Below are 20,649 nucleotides of genomic sequence, written 5' to 3' on the forward strand. Positions count from 1 at the left end.
GTTAAGGGTCTTGAGAGAATTTCATGATGGGTGACCTTTCTGGAAGTGATTGTCGAAATTGTGCGAGTTAGGACAAAACACAAGAAAAGAAAATTTGTAGATTTGTAAGGTCGGTAATCAAGTTTTTAAAGACTTCCAGACGTAACAAACCGGTCATCGAATATGGGTTGGTCCACAAGCCGGAAATAGATGTAGGGCCCATGGATTGAGAGTAGACATGGGCTCACTAAACAGTGTGGCGGTTGAAGCGTTACAGAGTCAGAGGCTACATCATGGTGTGTCAAAGACACCTTCACGAATATATTGAGAAATTTATCATTAGTTACTATCAAAAGATTTTGTGACGATTGAAAAAGGTTTTGACGTTTATTGGTCGTCGGAGCAAGCTATTTTGAGATAGCAAAAAGATGTGAAAATTTTCTCTCCACACAGGATGAGGGCAGAGCCGAGGTTCTCTCTATTGTGGAGAAGGTTGGACACAAGGTTATCTACCCAACAGAGGAAGGTGGAGCAGATTGGACGCAAGGTTATCTCTCCAAGGGAGGAAGACGGAGCCAAGGTTCTCTCCATGATGGAGAAAGTTGTACGCAAGATTTTCTCCATAAGGGATGAGGGCAGAGCCGAGGTTTTTTCCATGGCGGTTATACATTATTGTGATGATACATCATTGATTAGTATATTATGTTATCTATAAACACATTAAACTTACTATTTTACTTTCATTTTGGCATAATTACTATCACGAATAATTGAAAAATTTAACATTAGTTACTGTCAAAAGATTTTATTGTGAAGTTAGAAAATTGTTTTTAATTTCATTGGTTGTCGGAACAAGCTATTTTGAGATAGCAAAAAGACGTGAACATATTTTTTCCACATAGGAGGAGGGCAGAGCCGAGGTTCTCCCTATGGTAGAGAAGGTTGGACACAAAGTTATCTGCGCAAGAGAGGAAGGTGGAGGAGATTGGACGCAAGGTTATCTTTCCAAGGGAGAAAGGCGGAGCCAAAGTTCTCTCCATGATGGAGAAGGTTGGACGCAAGGTTCTCTCCATAAGGGATGAAGGTGAAGCCGATGTTTTCTTCATGGTGGTCATACATTATTGTGATGATACATCATAGATTAGTATATTATGTAATATATTTTTTATTCAAAATGTTTTTTGAGCCAACAATTTTAGTAATTAAAAAACTATGCAGAAGTGAAAGTAATATACTTGGCTTAATGTGTTTATATAGACAGTTTCTAGATGGTGATAAAGAATATTTTTGTAACATACAAAAGTACATTTAGGTATAAAAAATATACTTTTAATAGTAACATACATAAAAGATTTGTAAATGGATATAAATCAGTATATTGTAACAAAAATAAAATTTATATATAACATACAATAAATTTTAATGATTTTAAGTTCATTTATAAAACTTTAAACATTCCCGAGGAAGGATTCATAATAATTGGACTGTGAATTGAGACAAATACAAACATATAACTAGATGAATTGGAGGTCAAATCATGAATTATGTGTTCATCCATTTTCAGTCAGATGTAATTTAGATTTTGGAAAGCTTTAATTTATGGCTTCGTAGTCTTATCGAAGGGATATACCAAATGAATTAAGAACAAAATTGTCATTCTGTTTAGTGATGTAGAATTTTGAGGATCTTTGGAAAGACTAAAAACGCTTACATTTAGATGGCTTGAATCAATGGTTCTCTTAACTCATTCTTATACATCACATAAAATGAAAAATGTTAGTAGCCATCAAGAATACAATTATACTTAGAAAATATTTAGCTAAAAACTGATTGTACTTACTCATAAATCAATGTAAATATATTTAGAAAATATTGATCTTGATATATCAAGAAGACAATTATAATCACACAAATTTCGTCGAGAGATGCATGGATCTAACAATCTAAGGTAAGAAAGAAAAGAAAAAACAAACGATTTTAGTAAAGAAATTAGAAGTTATATTAAGCTATAAAAGTATGATAAACAATAGTAGATGCAAAGAGAACAAATATGTGTTTTATGATTTTAAGAAAGTCGTACTGTGTTTTGTGTTTGGTGATTGTAATTGGGATTTAGGTGTAGAATATATATAAGCTCATAATTAATTCGGTAATGCTTTCTTCTCCATGCCCAATTATTAATTTTCATTTTTATAATGTGAAAATATTAAATGTTAGTGACATAGCCTGTAAAAAAATTCTAACTTCAAGCCTTCTTTACCAAAATTGTTAATATAGATTTTACCCCCATCTAAATTTTGCATTTTAACGTGTTAGAAAAAAACAGAAATTAGTGTAAATCCCTAAATTTTTGGTATTGGCTCCGCAATTGTATGGAAAGTTCTTGAACATTGACGAAAATCAGCAGATATATATAAGAGTACATCTTGGAAAGCTATTCAACTTTAAATCGGATTCTTAATGTCTATTTATGGAAATTAGCCTTCAATTTTATGAATCACGGTCACAAATGCGTATCATTAAAGTTTGAAAGTTTACGATTATCAAACTTTCCACTTTGCTTCAAAAGATTACGCCATAATAAGATGCAAAAATCATGAGGAAAATTGAATGCATGAACATGACCCTCCTCCTATAAATCAGAACCTTCTACTTATAAGATACATATCAGCCCTAAACGCCAAGAAAACCACACACGCACACACACAAAATATATACATTGATCAAGCAAAACAATGAATTCTTTCTTGTGCTTTTTGCTTGCCATTGCATTGTGTCTTGTATCGAGCAATGCGATCTTTGATAAAAACACCGTACATTTCAAAAATTCTCTTGGTCCGAAAAACATTCTCAAAATGGATTGTGTATCTGACGAAAACATCCTAGGCTTTCATTACTTAAGTCCTGGACAAGCCTACGATTTAACTTTTCATGATAGTGTTTTGAAGACTAAAATCCTTTGTGACATGTGGCAGGGTCCTCATTACAGATTTCTGGCATCTTTTACGGCATATGAAGGAAAGTATCTCATAGTTCGTTATGGTAGAAATGTTTTTTGGGATGCTAGAGAAGATGGAATATATCGTTCAGAGGGTAAAGAAACGCCCAAATTAATGTACAAGTGGACTAAAACCGGCTAGACATATGTATTCCCTCGAATGAAGTTGGATTTAGATCATTTTTCTAGTATGTTCTTATTTTTTTTTTCTTATTTTTTTGGGACAAATTCTCTATTATGTCTTGTAAGGATTTTTTAACCTATTAAAAACAAGTTTAATCATTGCAATCCCATTTATTGAATATGCACACATCCATATATGTGCTAATCTTGTCGTGCTTAGATATAGATCGCTGATTCAAAAGATCAATCAAACGGATTACAACGACAGATATGAGATATGAGTTCAAGGAACTCTAACTTTAGTTCAACAATGTAGGAATGAATCAACAAATAGGATTATTAAGTTGATGAAATCACCAAACAGCCTTCTTCTGTTTTTTTTTGTGCAAAACCAAACAGCCTTCTTATTCCATGAAATCAAGAGATTATTAAGCTGCCTTGTCTTACAAGAAATTAGATTTGTTTAGGGTTAATGATGATTTCAACTTTCAAGATTAAAATCAGATCTACTTAAAGATTCAATAAGTAACGGGGAAACTACAAAAATTTATGCCAAAGACAAACAAATAAACGGGGAAAGATAAAACAAACTAAAGTGAGACATGTAAAGGATACGAGACATCAGACGATAAATTGTCACAAGATCAGGACGAAAGAAGAAGAAAAAAAAAGGAAGAAGAGAATAGGTTCTTCTTTGATACGAGATCAAAACACAATCACAAATCTGCTAATTGTTTATAGTTTTTTAACTAAGAGCAGAAAAGAAAAATAAATGTTTGAGAATAAGAATTAAAGAAGTTTTTTTTTTTGGTAATGCTGTAAAGAACGCTGAAGAGATTCCAAGACTGAAGCACATATTCAATTACGTACTAAGCCACCAAAATATTGAATCACAGAAACACATTCTCTTGTGGACTTGTTGTTTCAGTAGAACGTCCTAGAAGTTGTGCGAACATTTCAATTACTCTTCTAACTAGTGCCTCAGATAAGTGATAGAGGTCTTAGGTTCTTGTTAGGTTTTGAAACCGTAACCTCTTAATCACTTCAACAAACACCAATAACCCGGAATGAAGACCTAGATGAGCACCTTCTAATGACTCAATCGGAACTAAGATCGAAACTCATAGCGTTCTTCATCGTGATCGGTAACAGTAACAGACTAATGGCGTCTGGAAACAACTCATCAGCAATGCATTAAAGAGACGATTAGCACCTATCAATTATTTTATACTTTTAGACCCCTCAAATGCAAACACTCTAGTCATACTCTAGCGTCTTTCCAATCTTTAATTTAGACTTTCTCTACTCAATAGTCTTCTTATTTCTAGAGAAACTCCTCCAATCGTATCAGTTATGCCGTAGACATTCTCTAAAACTTTAGACTTGTAAATGGGAAACAAAACTCCACCGATCGTATTATTTATACTTGACGCAAAAAGAGACTTTTAGCAATCTTTTATTTATTAAACTTTGAAAATAACACAGTACATTTCAATAGTTCTCTTGGTCCGTATAACATTCGCATGATTAGTTGTGTGTTGGACCAAGACATCGTAGACTTTCACTACTTGAAAATTGACGGAAAATCTGCTAATTACTTGGTGAGAAAACATATTACACGATATATATGGAAAGTTCTTGAATATTGACGGATATCAGCAGATCAAGGATGAATAAGGATTATTACCTTATCGATTGTTCGGATTCTAAATGTCATTTATTGAAATTAGCCTCCAATGTCAGAGATCACGGTCACAAATGCATATCATTAAAGTTGAAAGTTTACTATTATCAAACTTTTTGTTTTGTTTAAAATCATTACGCCTTAATAAGATGCAAAAATCATGAGAAAAATTGAATGCTTATGAACATGACCTCCTATAAATCAGAACCTTCTACTTATCAGATACAAATCAGTCCTAAACGCCAAAAAAAAAACACACACACACACATATACTTTGATCAAGCAAAACAATGAATTCTTTCTTGTGCTTTTTGCTTATCATTGCATTGTGTCTTGGATCGAGCAACGCGGTCTGGGAAAAAAACACTGTACATTTCAAAAATTCTCTTGGTCCACAAAACATTCTCAAAATTCATTGTGTGTCGAACGAAGACAACCTAGGCTTTCATTACTTAAGCCCTGGACAAACCTATGATTTTAGTTTTCATGATAGTGCTTTAAAAACTAAATTTAATTGTGACTTGTGGCAGGGTCCTGATTTCAGATTTCATGCATCGTTTACGGCATATGAAGGTAAAGTTATCATTGTTCGTTATGGTAGAAATGTTTTTTGGGATGCTAGAGAAGAAGGAATATACCGTGCAGAGGATAAAGAAACGCCCAAACTAATGTACAGTTGGACCATCTAGAAATATTTGTCCCTCAAATGAAGTTGGATGCATATTATTTTTCTATTATGTTTTTTTTTTCACAAATTTTCTATTATGTTCTTGTAAGGTTTCTTTACCTATTAAAAATAAATTTAATCATTGCAATCCCATTTATTGAATATGCACACCTCCATATATGTGTTAATCTTGTCGTGCTTAGATATAGATCGCTGATTCAAAAGATCAATCAAACGGATTACAACGACAGATTTGAGATATGAGTTCAAGGAACTCTAACTTTAGTTCAACAATGTAGAAATGATTCAACAAATAGGATTATTAAGTTGATGAAGTCACCAAAGAGCCTTCTTATTCCGTGAAATCAAGAGATTATGAAGCTGCCTTGTCTTACAAGAAGTTAAATAAGAGTCAAATCACTTTTTTTTTTTTTACTTTCTAGCTGTGTAAATCTATTGTTTATGGAGCAAATATATATGTAGGAAAAAAAGAGAGTTTTGCTTGGCTTCTTCTTCGTTTTCTTCTTCTTCTTGGTGTTGTAGCGTTTTAAGTAAACAAGCACCTACCATTAATTCATGAACTTCCTGCAGTTTGGGGCTTTACATAAAAACATGACACCTTGAATTCCTCTGGCACATCGTTCTTAAGAAGTTAAGTTCCTAAGTTCTTAAGAAGTTTAAGAGGCAAAACACATTGTCTATCAGAAATTCCTCAACAAGTGACTACAGCAAAAATGATTCCAGATACAGTGAACATACCTCCATTCTATAACCAGCTCGGGAGGCACACATGGCGTGATTTTACGTAGAACACTTGCAACACTGAGTACACGAGCCGTGTATTCGTTTGCATATTACACATACAGAACACTTTTACCACATTTGACTTGCCAAAAATTACATATCAAATCCTATTTCTCAATTCTTTTATCAGAAAAAAGGTCTCATTCCTTAGTAAAAGATCATATTCTTCACAAATGGGCATTGTTGCAATCATCATCTTATGTCTTCCACTAATCACACTAAGCCAACCTATGTCTGATGAACGATAAAGCCGACATAAACCGGATTAAACATTTTAAATAGCCGGTATTAATAACTGGACAAAATTCCGGCTCATATGAAACAAGGGCTTGGAGGACTGAGCCTGTTTAACTTATTCTGTTAATTTAAAGAAAAACAAACTACAACCTAAAGCCGTATCCACATTCATGTGTTATGTGTATGAGATTTGTGACTTTGTTGGGTCATGATGAAGCGTGGTGATGCAAAACATACTTGACCACCTCGTAGAAGGAAACCACTATCCCTACCGATGGTCCTGCACGCGCCACTCGTGGACCCATTCCCATGAACAGTCCTCTCATCCCTCCATCCCTGTGTGTATGTATTTGTTGTTATGTCTTATTTCAATACAAACACAGAGCTTTTGACATATAAAAAATTGGAATCTTTCAAATATCTATATACATACCTCCAAACCTCTACTAGTGTCTGTCGCGTCGTCATTATCAACGCCCTACCAGGATCCTTCTGAATTAATGGCAGGGACAAACATAAGTAGGGTCTTAATAAGTAACTAGACAAGTTTCCAGATGGAAAGCAAACAAACCTCTATCTGTCTTCTTGTTCTTGCAACGTCAAGAGGACAAGTAGTAGCAGCAGCGATACTTCCAGCTACAAAACCAGTAGAAAAGTTTGCACCGAAAACACCAAGAAGATTTGTATCATTGCCCACAACTCCCAGAAGCCTTCTTCTCATCTGTACCAAAGGGGAAGGTCAAACCAATTCACTTACCTGGGTTATGTAATTTGGCTTAAACTGCTTTACAAACATCTCTCTGCATTGTAAAATGTTTATAAAATGTCAAAAATCTTACTGCCTCGAGGGTCCCCCACAAGATTGCTGAGAATGGAACATCACGGGCAAGCTGTGCACCCAAGCCTCTATAGAGCACACGGTAGTTGTGCACTGTAACAGGGAAAAATGTATATTAAAGACTAAACAAAACAAAAACTCTGGCTCTTCAATGTCCACACTCCACACGCATGCATCTTTGGTTGTGATTGCTAATTAAATGGTATGCCTAAGACTAAGAGAGGGAAAACTCTACTTGATTATACATGCGGTAGAGATTATGACTTCAGGATATCAAATATTTTGGCATTTCTGTGGCTTGAGATGAAAGAAGAAGTAACTTACAACTACTTTCGAAGTTATTTGCTGTCCTGACTTCAGAGACTACACCAACTAGAGTTTTAAGAACTCCCGGAGGCTTCATACCGCTTTTTGCTTCTTTGAATGCCTACTTAGAAATAACAGTAAATAGAATATTACTCGCGAGTCATTCATAGAAAGAATACACACAGACGAAAAGCACAACACACGAAAAGCATAACACACGTCTAGAGTTACAAGACTAAACACAGACGAAGTACAAGCCAATACCTGCATACGCGTTCTTGCAAGGTCAATTGGATAGCACACTGTACAAGCTAACGACCGCGCTAGGGACCCTGCCACAACAGGCACACACCATGTCGTAGCAGGAGCTTTCTCCCGAGATAATATTTCCAACCGGTTCCGAAACAAATCATAGAATGGGAGATACATCCCAACCTGTGCAAAACTTAAGAGTTCAGTAATCCATAAGTCTATCCAAACAAACAAACAAATCCCGCAACTATAATAAACAAAAGAGCATACCATGGGCACAGCTACGGCAAGACCAGCATTAGTCCCTCTCCAGAGTCGTGACAGGCCCTCCTGCATCAGTCCTTGCGTTAGGATATAGAGAAATAGGAAGATTCTAGCTAAAACCATACCACATACCTCAAAACAAAAACCTCAACTAGCTAACTATATCATCTTCTTTTATCTTTGCGAGACTTGAAACAAGATATAAACAAAATGAGTTCCACAAGCTCACCTGTCGTATAATCTTGGTGAAGACATCAAACGTTCCTTTGTACTGGAAACAATCCGGCGGGCAAATAGAAACAGTACCTTGAACACCAGCCCGTGAACATGAAGGAGAACATCTCAAGTCTGCAAACATCTGAACCGAAACACGAAAAGATTTTACAAAAACTGGGCAGTGAAAATATAGAAAGTATCAACCTTCAAAACAACTCTCCCACAACAACAACAAAGACAGAGAATTCAGACACATACCATGTTTGGTCCAAAAAATGCCATTCGTCCAATGGAGTTACTGAGTGGGTGGGAGTAAGACAACCCGGCGGCTTGAGCTTGCAATCGAGTCTGATAAACAAATGACAGTACAAAAAACATTCAAACCCCTCGCCGGCAAAAACAAAAAAAGTTCCCCGGCGGCGAATCAACACAACAACTTGAAAAAAAATCTCATACCTTGACAACGTCGAGAGGATTTAAAGTAACGGCGGACAAAACCGCAGCTCCGGCGGCCGAGAGAACCCTTTCCGTAAATCCTAGATCGTTCTTCGACGAACCCTTGTCCAACTGAGGCGGAGAAGCTATACCAAGTCTTCTCACATCATCTCTAATTCCATCAGTCGAATCAATGATCGAAAAATCACGGCTTTCTATAGCCGCCGGAGACGAAGACGACGACATTTCAGAAGCAACCCAAATATTCTCCGGGCGCTCTGCCTCTACCATGTTTAAGATTCGTCTTCTGTATTTTCACCCGAGAATCCTCTCGGTAGAGAGAGTTGTAAAGCAGAGATTTTTGATTCAATCAAAAAGCTTCGATTTGAAGCTAATAGGAAAATTTCTGATTTTTTTAGGATTTAGAGGAAAAGAGGTTTAATTTTTCCTTTTCCAGATTCCTTGGGGAAGAGGGAAAAAGGAAAAACAAGAGGAGAGAGGAGGGGGAAGAATAGGGCAAACCAGAGCCACAAAGGAGCTAAACACTGGAGACTTCAGTGGGTAGCCACACAGCAGAAGAAACCCTACAAAACTACTCAACGCGGCGTTTTTGGAAGATTCTACACGCCTTTAAATCTAACCGAACAAACCGAGAGATGTCGATTTCGGTTTGGTTTAACCAATTGAAACATTCAACCAATACCAATTAGGCTTATTGTAGTCAGCAAGTACAAAACTTAATCAAGGCCATTGAATTGAAGGAAAGAATTTTCGAATTTGTAAGAGGCTCTCTCACCACCATATATAATGCTTTCGCTATTGTACTTTAAGGCTTTAACAAAAGTATTATAATTTGGTGGTGAAGAGGCATAAAGAGTGGCGATCAACAACGTGTTGATTTGAAGAGCCCACCACGTAATATATTTTCTGTACCGACTCAAACCGTGTGTTTAACTTCTTCGGTTATGTTAAACCAGTTGAATAATAGCGAAATTAAGGCAAATCAGAGCCGGTTCTTTTTTTGTTCTGTCAGCAAGTTTGGGTCTTTTGCGACGGCCATTGAATTTAGAATTTTCGATTTTTCGGGGCTCCACGACTTTTATAATTCTTTCTTTTGTTGCCGTGGAAGTAATCTGGTGGTGAAGAGGCATTAAGAGTGGCAATCCACGTGTCCTTGATTCCACCAAGTACACCTCGTTATGTTTTCTGTACCGACTCCAGGCCGTGTGTTTATCTCCATTTTTTCTTTTATGTATTTATTTAATGGTTGGCTGTTAGATGGACTTATTATTGGTCACTCGATTTATATTCATTTTACATCAAATTTTCAGAATCGTGAGGTGTTCACATATTGGAGAGAGAGAGAAAAAAAAAAAAACTTGTCAATAGGTGGTATCAAACTAAGAGCTATCATTCGCGGATTTTATTATGGCACAAAAAGAATAAAGACAAATCATATGGTTAGGCACAATAGATGATGATTCGAAGACTCTCCACACTAGTCATGGCAATACAAATCCAGTTACGACATCAGTCTAAGAAAAGCACCAGACAAATCGGAATCGGTGGCTCAAAATTATAAGATAAGATTAGCAAGAAAAGCCTTCATGCGTACGTCGACCAATACAAACAAAACAATAGTGCAGGTTCATCACAACGTGGTTGAGTCTAATGCAATCCCATTTCTTGGTTGGATCAGATTATTCACTAATGGTTACGGTTACTGCTATTGCTATATATCGTCATATTGTGTCTCCACTTATTACGTATACGTACGCTCCGAAAACACATGTATCAAGAGGAAGATAAATAGAACAGTAACTTGATCATTTGAAAAACATCAGTCAAAATTGAAAACGTAGTCGAAGTAGTGCTCTATATATATATTCTCGACAATCGAATCATGCTTTTAGGAAAAAATATGAATAATTAAGTTCTAACAAAGAAGATTTAAGGTCACTATTATAAATCACTATCTTGCGACAGGAAAGAAAAACACTATCTAGAAAACGAAAGTATCACATTCACACTATCTAGTGATCAAAAGATGACACAGTTTGTGATATTTTCTTACCATACTTTTATTTCAACTACTTTTACTATTTCGAGAACGCAAAGATAGCAATAAACAATAAACTATCTTCACCTTAAACCAAAAAAAATATAGCAATAAACCGAAGAAAAATGCCAACGATAAACAAAGTGGACAAAAAAAGATTTATACAATGGATTTGGCAGCTTTTTGAGGCAGTCATTATCAACAAACCTAATCCACAAAGCTCCTTTTACCATTTTTTGACTTCCATGCCTATTGGTTTGTAGAATTACAAAATTTGTAGGGACCGATCGACGTCTAGTATGTAAGACAAAAAATGAGTTGAGTCCATTACTAGAGAACCATCAAATGGCTCTTTTTTATTTTCTCTATTTCTTTTGTACTATACAAGAGTATTATATATGTTTAATTTCCATTTTATTTTATATTGAATGAAGTTGTATCTTAGTTTGTTTTTTTAACGTACATAATATACTTTTGATTGGTCGAGAAAACCATATAAGTTCCAAGAAAAAAACCATCATGTATTCTTGAATTTGTAAGAATACAATAAAAATACATTCTTACCCATCCCAATCATACTGTCTCTATAGATTCTGATCCTAGACGCTCAGAGACATCTGCTAAAGATTTGAGATTGCATTGAATCAGAGCCTCTACGAAGAAACAAGTCTCCTCCTCTGTGTTACCTTCCGGCACGTCCACCACGAACGACTCAATCACCAATGTCCCTGCTCTTCCCTCTATCGTCTCGGCCGGGTGCAACGAAATGATTGAGGAATAGTTCTGCTCGGCCGGATAAAATAACAGATTAAGCTTAATACAACAAAACCATAAATAATTAACCTTGTCGGGAAAACCACAAATAGTAAGTACGTACCTTGAGTCTGTGATCACCACCGAGGATTCTAACGGAGAGGATGTGTTGATCATCATCAAGAAACTCTAACCTCTCGGTGCTTTTAGTAGCTGGTAAACCAGATCTCACATCAACTTCTCTAACAGTACCAATCTCAAGCTTCTTTCCTTGAACCACACACCTACTAATAAAAGGTTTGTATTTTTGTGGTTGATCGAATCTCCTCACAAGTGACCACACCTTTTTTTTTTACAAACACAACATAAAAACAGTAATTAAACATCTCAAAAATCGAATCTTTAACGGTACAGCAGCATTTGAAAAAGAAAAAAACACTTGCGGATCTGAAATCGATGAGAGAAAGGTCAAAACTTACGAGATGAAGAGGAGCGTTGATATGTTTTACAAGCGTAGAGCTGCACTGATTCCCTAAAAGCTCGTGACTATGGTGTCTCTTGATGTACTCGCTCTCCATCTCGTCACCGTTCATCATTCTTCTCTCACACACCCAATAGAGAATAACAGAGACAGACAGAGACAGAGAGAATGAAAGAAAGGAAAAGAAAAAAAAAGACAACGTCGGAGATCTGATCCAGAGTATCGCCGGTTATAGATTGGTCGCCGTCTTTGTGAAGCAGTGAAGGAGATAATAAATAAAAGAAAGAAAAAAAACAGAACGACCCCAACCAACCAACTAAAACTGGACTCTCTCTCACTCCGAATGTTCGTACTTATATATATTTATAAAAGACGCATCTGATTGGACAGAAACAACTTTTTTGCACTAAAGACCAAAACCAAGTTGGGGTCGGGGAGACAGTTTAATAAGCACCTGCTATTTAAAGGTTATCACGGTACTGCCATTTTACATGTCGGCCTCTCTACTCTCTACTCTCTCTACACTCTAGTAGTAGGAGGATTAGGATGAGGATTATGAGGATGCTCAATGCTCATTCATTTTAACCTATCTGTATTCCCATTTTCCATTTATGAGAATTGTGACGAAAATAATCTCACTAATGCTATTTGTTTTACACATTATCATGATTTCCTTATAGGTTTATTAGAATTTGCACATACGTAGTTGACACATCAATATTTTTGTTCATAGAATTATTTTTCAATTTAGACACCTAAACTTTTTACTTAATTAATGAGAGATGTTATCCGGTATGAGATATCTTTATCTGATGTGAGATTTAAAATTTCTTAAGTGGATTGAGGACATAGTGTCAATTATTCATCATGTTTCCATCAATTGGGCCCAAAAAACCTTAAACAGTGCTTAAAAGCCCATTACAGTATATTTTAAGCGCGCACACACAAAGTGACACAACAACTCGTCTGACTCGGCACTCTTTGACGATGAGAAAAGAAAGACAAACAGCACGGATCAATGAACCGGTGAAAGCAAATCAATTAATAATTCTCGGTATAATCGTATAGTAAACCGATGGTTAAAACAGTTGGAATTATCTCGGGGTTTTTTTTTTCTACTACGGTATTTAAAGTTGTTGGACGTGCAGATAGCTTATGGAGCTGTAAAAGGAGCAGAGGTATGAAATGAAGGGTCTCAAAAGTCTCTCCTCCTTATTTGGACGATGACACAAAGACCAAATATGGAAGTGAATGAATGAAATTGGATTTTTTTTCCAGAAAATGGTGAAACGAATGAGTTGTTGTTGTCTATACAGAGACGCAAAATAGATAAGAGCTAAATTCACCATTTCATCTTTCTATCACCTATAAATCTATTGTTTATGGAGCAACCATATATATAGAAAAAAGAGAACCTTACTTGCGTCTTCTTCATGGTGTTGTAGCGTTTGAAGTAAGTAAACCAGCACCTACCTACCAATACCATTAATTCATGAATTTCCTGCAGTTGGGGGCTTTACATAAGCATGGCACCTTGAATTCCTCTGGTTCGTCTGGATCAAATAAGTAATCATACCTGCCAAAACAACACACACCATATCCTTAAACTATGATAATCATCAGCTTTAGATTGAAAGAATAGTGTTTAGATGTCTAGTGTACGTTAACTCCTCTTCCACAGCTACATTGGTCTTGGCGATGAGGACAATTCTGCTTTCCTCATCTCCTACGCTCATAATCCTTGCGTAGCAATTCGGCGTACACTGCACCACGTATCACGATTTAGGCTTCACAGTCTCTAAATATATAAAACGTCAAAAGTCTATTCCATGCTGCTTACCGAATGGTTGATGAGCCGAGCTATATTCCCTTTATCTGTAGCATCAACTACTACTTCCTCACTGATCTTGAACAGCTGAAACAAAATTAATTCCCTTGTTTCAGACTTCAGAGAGATTGAGAGAGAAAGAGACAATTTGTGGAGATAAAAAGATAAACTATTTCAACTCACGTAGCAATCCTTCCCTACTCTACGATACCGTGCTTCTCTCAAGTCTGCAATGCTACCTCTCACCTGTTCCCCTCTGTATTCAAGAACCTGAAATACAATAGCATCTCTCAACAGTCAAACACTCCTCTCATCCCAAATAGACAAAACCAAAATTCACAAATGGGTGCGCCTTCGAACCATTTCTCCTTCTTGGATATTTCTTCTAGCGAATAGACCCCATCCATGTATTCCAGATCGCCCAAAGCAGACCCGGTCCATTTCTGTCCTCTGTCGAGTGAAAATATTACTTGTTAGATTTGACAATACCAAAAGATGAAAGCCAATCGCTTTCAAACACCAGAGAATGCTCGCCTGCAAGTGGTGAAGTCGTTCCCTGAAAGAAGAAAACGATTTGGGTTCTTCCGGCACATGCTACACGTAATACAAGTCAAAACTGTCAGATCCAAAACAATAGTTAGAAAAGCGGACTAGGAGTACCGCATGGAAATTTTTTTACCCTCGATGTATTTAGAGTTTGGATTGCTGCTGATGGATGGTGGTGTGGTCCCCTTGTGTGGTGAGGGATAGCTTCTTCTTCAATCCTCTGCAAAAACCAAGATCAGCCTAGTAGACAAAGGGATGCGCAATAGAACATACAGACTTTTTTTTGTGGATTAAGACCCAAAATAATACCTTCTTGCTATTAATCTTTCTTTTAAATACTCGACAACGAGCAGCAGAAAATGGATCACATGTAACGGTATCCTCTGTGGGTGACTCTTCATCGTCTTCTCTGACTACTGAAATCAGCCGGGAACCGCCTTTCTTCTTGTTTTGGACAACACTTTTTGCAGAGAAGACCCGTGAAGGAGTTTGGATAATTAACCCATTATCTGGGTTTGGAGACCTACACACCAAAGAAAAATACAAAAGATAATTCAGAACCTAACATCCAACGCTTCTTGAAAGAGAGAATTGGGGAATTTACCTGTGATAAGCACAATAGGACACCATCTTTGTTATCTGCCGACCATTTTTCTCCAAGCAGTGCAACTACATACACATAGCATGGAAATATGTCTATTTAAAAGGAGTAAAACAATAGATTGCGAAGAACAGAACGCTAGGTCCTTAAAAAGTTGAAGAGGCAAAACACATTGTCTATCTGAAACCTCCACAATAATTGACTACAGCAAAGATGGTTCCAGATACAGTGAGCATACCTCCATTCTATAACCAGCTCGGGAGGCACACATGGCATGATAATATGTGGAACACTTGCAACACTGAGTACACGAGCCGTGTATTTGTTTGCATATTACGCATATCTGAAATCCATCAAAACACGGAAGATTCTTGAATTTTAGCTTTGCTCACAGCTATTAGTGAACAGTACTTTCGAGTGCATCTGAAATAAAACACAGTTACAATAAAACTAACCTTCACCAAATTACTTGATGGAATACTCAATATCCCAACAGCTGGTTCCATTTTTTCTTCACTTGCAAAACATACTTCAGGCTGAAACCAAGCACACGTCACATGAACCCACAACGTTTCCACATCAGTTGGCTTCAATGCACCTCCTATCATCATTGAAAACAACGTCGAGCCATCCATATTGTTAAAGGTCAGCAATACCATATGTTCGATAAAGCCTATATCTTTGTCAGGGAAATAGGTAGTTGAATATACTTTATGAAGCCATCTTTGAAGGAAATATGTAAACGTGCCACCAGGAAAGCAATACTCTTAGAGAGGAAACTTTTAACTAGTTGTAGCATTTTAACTCAGACGGTGAAGCTAAGACCATGTCAAATACAGGCTCACAAGAAAGAAAGAATATCTTAGTGCCATAAAATCAAAAGGCCTACCTTTTACAGGGCAGAGGCAGCACTCCCGCTTAATATCTGGTTTCTCGCATGCTTTACAGACCCATGAGGTGAAATCACGAACATGTCTAGCGCCATAGCATTCCTGATGCACTGCTATTTGGCATCTGACGAGAAAAATTGAGAAAGAAAGAAACATCTTAAGTTGCTGATTAACAATGATAACAGATGATGTTACAAAAGTCGCCTTTAAGTATTCCATGGAACATAACCATCTTCTGTTTGCCAAAAGGGTATTACATGAAAGTTAAAATGGTAACCTCTGGCTGAATTATCGCATCTACTGTAATTGGAAAAAAATCTATCTTACACAGTCCATGTGAGTCAAAGATTGGACGCAGAAATATTATTCTAAATGCAAGTTCCATTTACCATTTGTGAATTCAGGTGGATGAAGTAAATGTTTCCAAAAACGCAAAAAGACTAAAGAGTAAATANCGTTTCCACATCAGTTGGCTTCAATGCACCTCCTATCATCATTGAAAACAACGTCGAGCCATCCATATTGTTAAAGGTCAGCAATACCATATGTTCGATAAAGCCTATATCTTTGTCAGGGAAATAGGTAGTTGAATATACTTTATGAAGCCATCTTTGAAGGAAATATGTAAACGTGCCACCAGGAAAGCAATACTCTTAGAGAGGAAACTTTTAACTAGTTGTAGCATTTTAACTCAGACGGTGAAGCTAATACCATGTCAAATACAAAATCAAAAGGCCTACCTTTTACAGGGCAGAGGCAGCACTCCCGCTTAATATCTGGTTTCTCGCATGCTTTACAGACCCATGAGGTGAAATCACGAACATGTCTAGCGCCATAGCATTCCTGATGCACTGCTATTTGGCATCTGACGAGAAAAATTGAGAAAGAAAGAAACATCTTAAGTTGCTGATTAACAATGATAACAGATGATGTTACAAAAGTCGCCTTTAAGTATTCCATGGAACATAACCATCTTCTGTTTGCCAAAAGGGTATTACATGAAAGTTAAAATGGTAACCTCTGGCTGAATTATCGCATCTACTGTAATTGGAAAAAAATCTATCTTACACAGTCCATGTGAGTCAAAGATTGGACGCAGAAATATTATTCTAAATGCAAGTTCCATTTACCATTTGTGAATTCAGGTGGATGAAGTAAATGTTTCCAAAAACGCAAAAAGACTAAAGAGTAAATAAAGATTAAACAGTACCTGTTGCAGATAATAATCTTGTTGTAGTCCCAATCTTCAACCCATCTGCAAACTGCACATCGTTCTGTTGTCCACTTCGCATTGACCGGCTCATATGTCTCTGCCAACAATGAAAGGAAATTCAAACAAAAGCATCAGATTAGCACCAGCAAACTTTCCAACATGTTACAGGATTCCATTTCCTTTTATACCTGCTAGAAAAGAAAGTAATCTCTGCTTTCTCTGCTTTATGGAGGGTCGTTTAGGAACTTTAGCTGCTGTAGCATTTGCATGTAACTCTGCCAAGTTCATCATCTGCGGAGTAAGGGAATGGTTCGTCAGTTTACTTTTAAGTAAATCAGATACGACTCAGAAGTAAGAAGCCAATATCACTGAAAGAAACCATAAGAGTAACTGTACAAACCCATTCTTCTAGTGACAGCTTCGAGCTTTTGACTTTCACACTGGTCTTCCAATTTTTTGACTTTGATCCGGTATGTCTTTCCCATTCACTCAGTGCTTTCTTTTTAGGCCCACAGGAGCCACACTTACATACCACTCTGTAAAATAAACAACATGGAGTAAGACACTCTGACATTCATTCATCAAAGAGACCTGAACATCTAGCGAAAGTAAATAGATATCTCTAAAGGTTTTTGCTTTGAATAAGTTTTAAAAAACAACTCAAGCGAGAAGTTGGAAGGATGTAAGGAAAAGATAAAATGGTATCTGCTTACAAATGGAGCCTCGGGAAATAAATTCCTTTTACTCCAGCGCATACAACAGTAACCTTGTCAGGAAGAACCATCTGACCATCGCCTTTGCTAACTCTGTACCAGAAAACTCCCAAATTTAGACATAGGCAGTTGTTGCTAAAACAATAACAAAAGTTAAGAAAACGAGGCCTACTTTGACTTTGAGTTTTGATTTTCTGAATCTGATAGTTCAAAGTTAAATTTAGCTCTGCAAGTAGGACAGTAGTGATCTGTTTCCCCCAAATCCTTCAGACCACAAAATGAGCTTGATCTCAACACACGTAAACATATGAGAGTAGGGTAGCCTTGATAAAATCCAAAATTAACATACCTTTAGATGCTTATTTGATATTCGGTCACACTCTGCGTGTACCCAGACTTTACAACCATCACACCGCACCTAATTTACCACACAGATATCAAAAGTCAAAAGTCAAAACCTGAAGCTACACCACTATAGGACCTAATTTTTTCATTTCATACCCAGGTTTGACGGTCCAAATGATTCTTTATCTTCTTGCATATACCACAAATGTGCTTTGATTTTGTCAACTGCAACAACAACGAAAATAGGCTTACACGTTGCAACCATTTCTGCATCACTTACAACTAAACTAAGCATAATCACAGAACAGGGATCCTACATACCCTTGAACATGGTTTACACAACAGATTATCTCCAGATTTCATTATTTTTGCCATCTCAAAAGAAATGATCGTTCTACATCCTACACATTCCAGTGGATTTCCGTATTTTTTTAACAGCCTCTGCAAAACATAAGTTAGTTAGATACGCTGCCCAAACTGTAGGAGATTTCCACAAAAGGATATAAGATAGACAGCCATATAAAAGTGGACCAATAGGCATGGAATTAAAATCTGAGCAGCCTTTTTGGAACTAGAACAAAACCAACCAATGTACATGTTACAATGAAAATGAACCCCCTGAACAACGAACTCACAGACAGAAAAACTTGCCTGGCTTGGAGCATTGTTACTGAGATCCTGATTTGAGACGGCGGTCTCTTGAATCCATCTGTAGAAAGAATCGTCAAAAGCCGGGTTACCAGCAGCCAAGTGAATATCATGCATCAACTTCTCCGTGAATCCCTGATCTGCCAAAAATGCTTCCTCCAGTGCCATCTGAAAATTTCGAGGGTTGCACCCTTGCAGTTCAGACTGTTCCTGGAACCTGAATAAGTATCTATTAAGCACTAATCCACATTTAAGACAATCTTCTTCTGAGAATTCAAGAGACCCACCTGGCAACATAGTCCACAAAAGGGAAGATCATCCCTCTCCTCACCCATGCATAGTCCTGCTTACATTAAACAACAGTCAGAAATAGAAAACTCAAAACAAGGCAAGATCCATATTTGGAAAGCTATTTAATTTGTCTCTCCGTACCCTTTCATTCTCGTTCCCAGAGTGACCAAAGAAGACAACACAGGCAGCATCGGGTATACAAGAACGCAAAACAAGCTCGGGTGCTTGAGTCATCGGATCGATAACAATAGCCGGCCAAAACGGTTCCTTTTTCCCAGATTTAGCCCAAACCAAGTCTCCTGAATAGAAGTTCTCTGGCCCATAAGAACCATCTTTCTTCATAATCTTCTTGTCATCATCTTCCCTGGGTCTGTCAACACGACTAGCACGAGCCTCACCACGTTCCTCATGAAACGTTGTTTCTTTATACAATGCACTACTACACTTACGGCTCCTATCAAGTTGCTTGTTTTTCAAATTACCAACTGTAGAACCCCGAAAGCTACTAACTTTATCATTCCTGCACTCTACTACTCCTTCCTCCAAATCATCACAGTCACTTTTGCTATCTTTCCTCCAATTCTCGAGCACCGAATCATTGAATCGAGAAGGAAGCACCTGAATCCTTCCCCTAGAAGTCCGAACAAGCGGTGGGCGAGAGACTTCAGCCAGGGGAGGATCCCGCACAGCGCCGGAATCTTCTGATCTTCTCCTCGACATTGGCTCTTGTACCTCAACAGGTTTCATTTCAGAGCACCACGAAGCAGAGCCTGTACCAGGAACAATCCCGGCGGCGATTTCTCCGAGAAGATTAAGAGGGTAGTAGTGACCTCCTCCCAAGTTGGTCTTTCTCTTCTTCCTGGACTCGTTCGCCGAGTTACCGAGTTTGCACCGTTTCAAACTCGGTATCTGGGTTTTAAATTTCCGTTTGATAATCATATCTCAGAACCCGAATCAGAGAATCATCAGTAACTAAAACATCTCCAAAATCCCAAATTGGTAGCAAACCCTAACCTAGACCCCCAAATTCCGATGTTGAAGTCGTCCGTCTTCTCTGACCCAGAACTGAAAACCGCAAACCAGTCGTATCAAACAAGGAAAGCTACAAAATTTGAGCTTTTTTTTTTTAATTTAAATGGAAGAAGAGAGACGTTTGGCACGAATGAGAGCAGCAAAACGAGAAAGTGATAGAGAGAGAGAGAGATCTGTTCCTAACTTCTCTCGCTCTCTATATCCAGAAGAAGAAGGAAAAAAACCCAATTTTTAAAAATAAAAATGCGTCCTTTCTTATGATTTGGATGATAAAACAGGAAGAAATGTTGTCAAGAGGTTGTTTTGAAATCGAAAAGCAAATTTTTTTTTAGTTTGTTCTGTGTAAAGAAAAAAAAAAAGCAGAAGAGATTTTTAGAGAGAGAAAGGCGTGACAGAGATGAAGAGAGAGAGAGAGAGAGAGAGAGAGAAGAAATGGGTCGTTTTGA

The 20,649-nt window shown here is 37.2% G+C and overlaps 5 protein-coding genes across 6 annotated transcripts; 2 read left to right on the forward strand and 3 right to left on the reverse strand.

The window, feature by feature from the left end:
* On the forward strand, positions 2,715 to 3,119 carry LOC109126807. The gene has a single exon (XM_019230669.1). The coding sequence runs from the start codon at positions 2,715 to 2,717 to the stop codon at positions 3,117 to 3,119; it is 405 nt and encodes a 134-aa protein (XP_019086214.1).
* LOC104720091 lies at positions 5,075 to 5,473 on the forward strand. Its single transcript, XM_010438062.1, has one exon. It carries the CDS (start codon positions 5,075 to 5,077, stop codon positions 5,471 to 5,473), a length of 399 nt encoding a protein of 132 aa, XP_010436364.1.
* LOC104717431 (mitochondrial carrier protein MTM1) lies at positions 5,788 to 9,573 on the reverse strand. Of its 2 annotated transcripts, none has more exons than XM_010434988.2 (11): positions 8,825 to 9,573; positions 8,627 to 8,716; positions 8,382 to 8,510; positions 8,159 to 8,218; positions 7,901 to 8,071; positions 7,655 to 7,757; positions 7,332 to 7,423; positions 7,064 to 7,213; positions 6,926 to 6,981; positions 6,211 to 6,828; positions 5,788 to 6,118 (listed from the first exon to the last, which is right to left on the reverse strand). In XM_010434988.2, exons 1-10 carry the CDS (start codon positions 9,092 to 9,094, stop codon positions 6,699 to 6,701), a joined length of 1,251 nt encoding a protein of 416 aa, XP_010433290.1. In that variant the 5' UTR covers positions 9,095 to 9,573; the 3' UTR covers positions 5,788 to 6,118; positions 6,211 to 6,698. The 2 variants fall into 2 exon arrangements, with proteins under 2 accessions (XP_010433290.1, XP_010433289.1); XM_010434987.2 differs by having other exon boundaries at positions 6,926 to 6,984; positions 8,825 to 9,572.
* On the reverse strand, positions 11,414 to 12,427 carry LOC104717432 (abscisic acid receptor PYL10-like). The gene is made up of 3 exons (XM_010434989.2): positions 12,095 to 12,427; positions 11,740 to 11,958; positions 11,414 to 11,645 (listed from the first exon to the last, which is right to left on the reverse strand). The coding sequence occupies exons 1-3, from the start codon at positions 12,209 to 12,211 to the stop codon at positions 11,436 to 11,438; spliced, it is 546 nt and encodes a 181-aa protein (XP_010433291.1). The 5' UTR covers positions 12,212 to 12,427; the 3' UTR covers positions 11,414 to 11,435.
* LOC104717433 (histone-lysine N-methyltransferase ATX4) lies at positions 13,349 to 20,649 on the reverse strand. Its single transcript, XM_010434990.2, has 23 exons — positions 19,313 to 20,649; positions 19,168 to 19,223; positions 18,884 to 19,097; positions 18,554 to 18,673; positions 18,389 to 18,457; positions 18,237 to 18,305; positions 18,060 to 18,151; positions 17,888 to 17,980; positions 17,575 to 17,710; positions 17,363 to 17,465; positions 17,172 to 17,271; positions 16,702 to 16,826; positions 15,527 to 15,672; positions 15,310 to 15,414; positions 15,075 to 15,139; positions 14,780 to 14,993; positions 14,604 to 14,690; positions 14,459 to 14,518; positions 14,285 to 14,374; positions 14,108 to 14,194; positions 13,937 to 14,011; positions 13,759 to 13,859; positions 13,349 to 13,672 (listed from the first exon to the last, which is right to left on the reverse strand). The coding sequence occupies exons 1-23, from the start codon at positions 20,108 to 20,110 to the stop codon at positions 13,582 to 13,584; spliced, it is 3,096 nt and encodes a 1,031-aa protein (XP_010433292.1). The 5' UTR covers positions 20,111 to 20,649; the 3' UTR covers positions 13,349 to 13,581.

Source organism: Camelina sativa, chromosome 10 (genome assembly GCF_000633955.1).
Source record: "Camelina sativa cultivar DH55 chromosome 10, Cs, whole genome shotgun sequence".
Taxonomy (NCBI): Eukaryota; Viridiplantae; Streptophyta; class Magnoliopsida; order Brassicales; family Brassicaceae; genus Camelina; species Camelina sativa.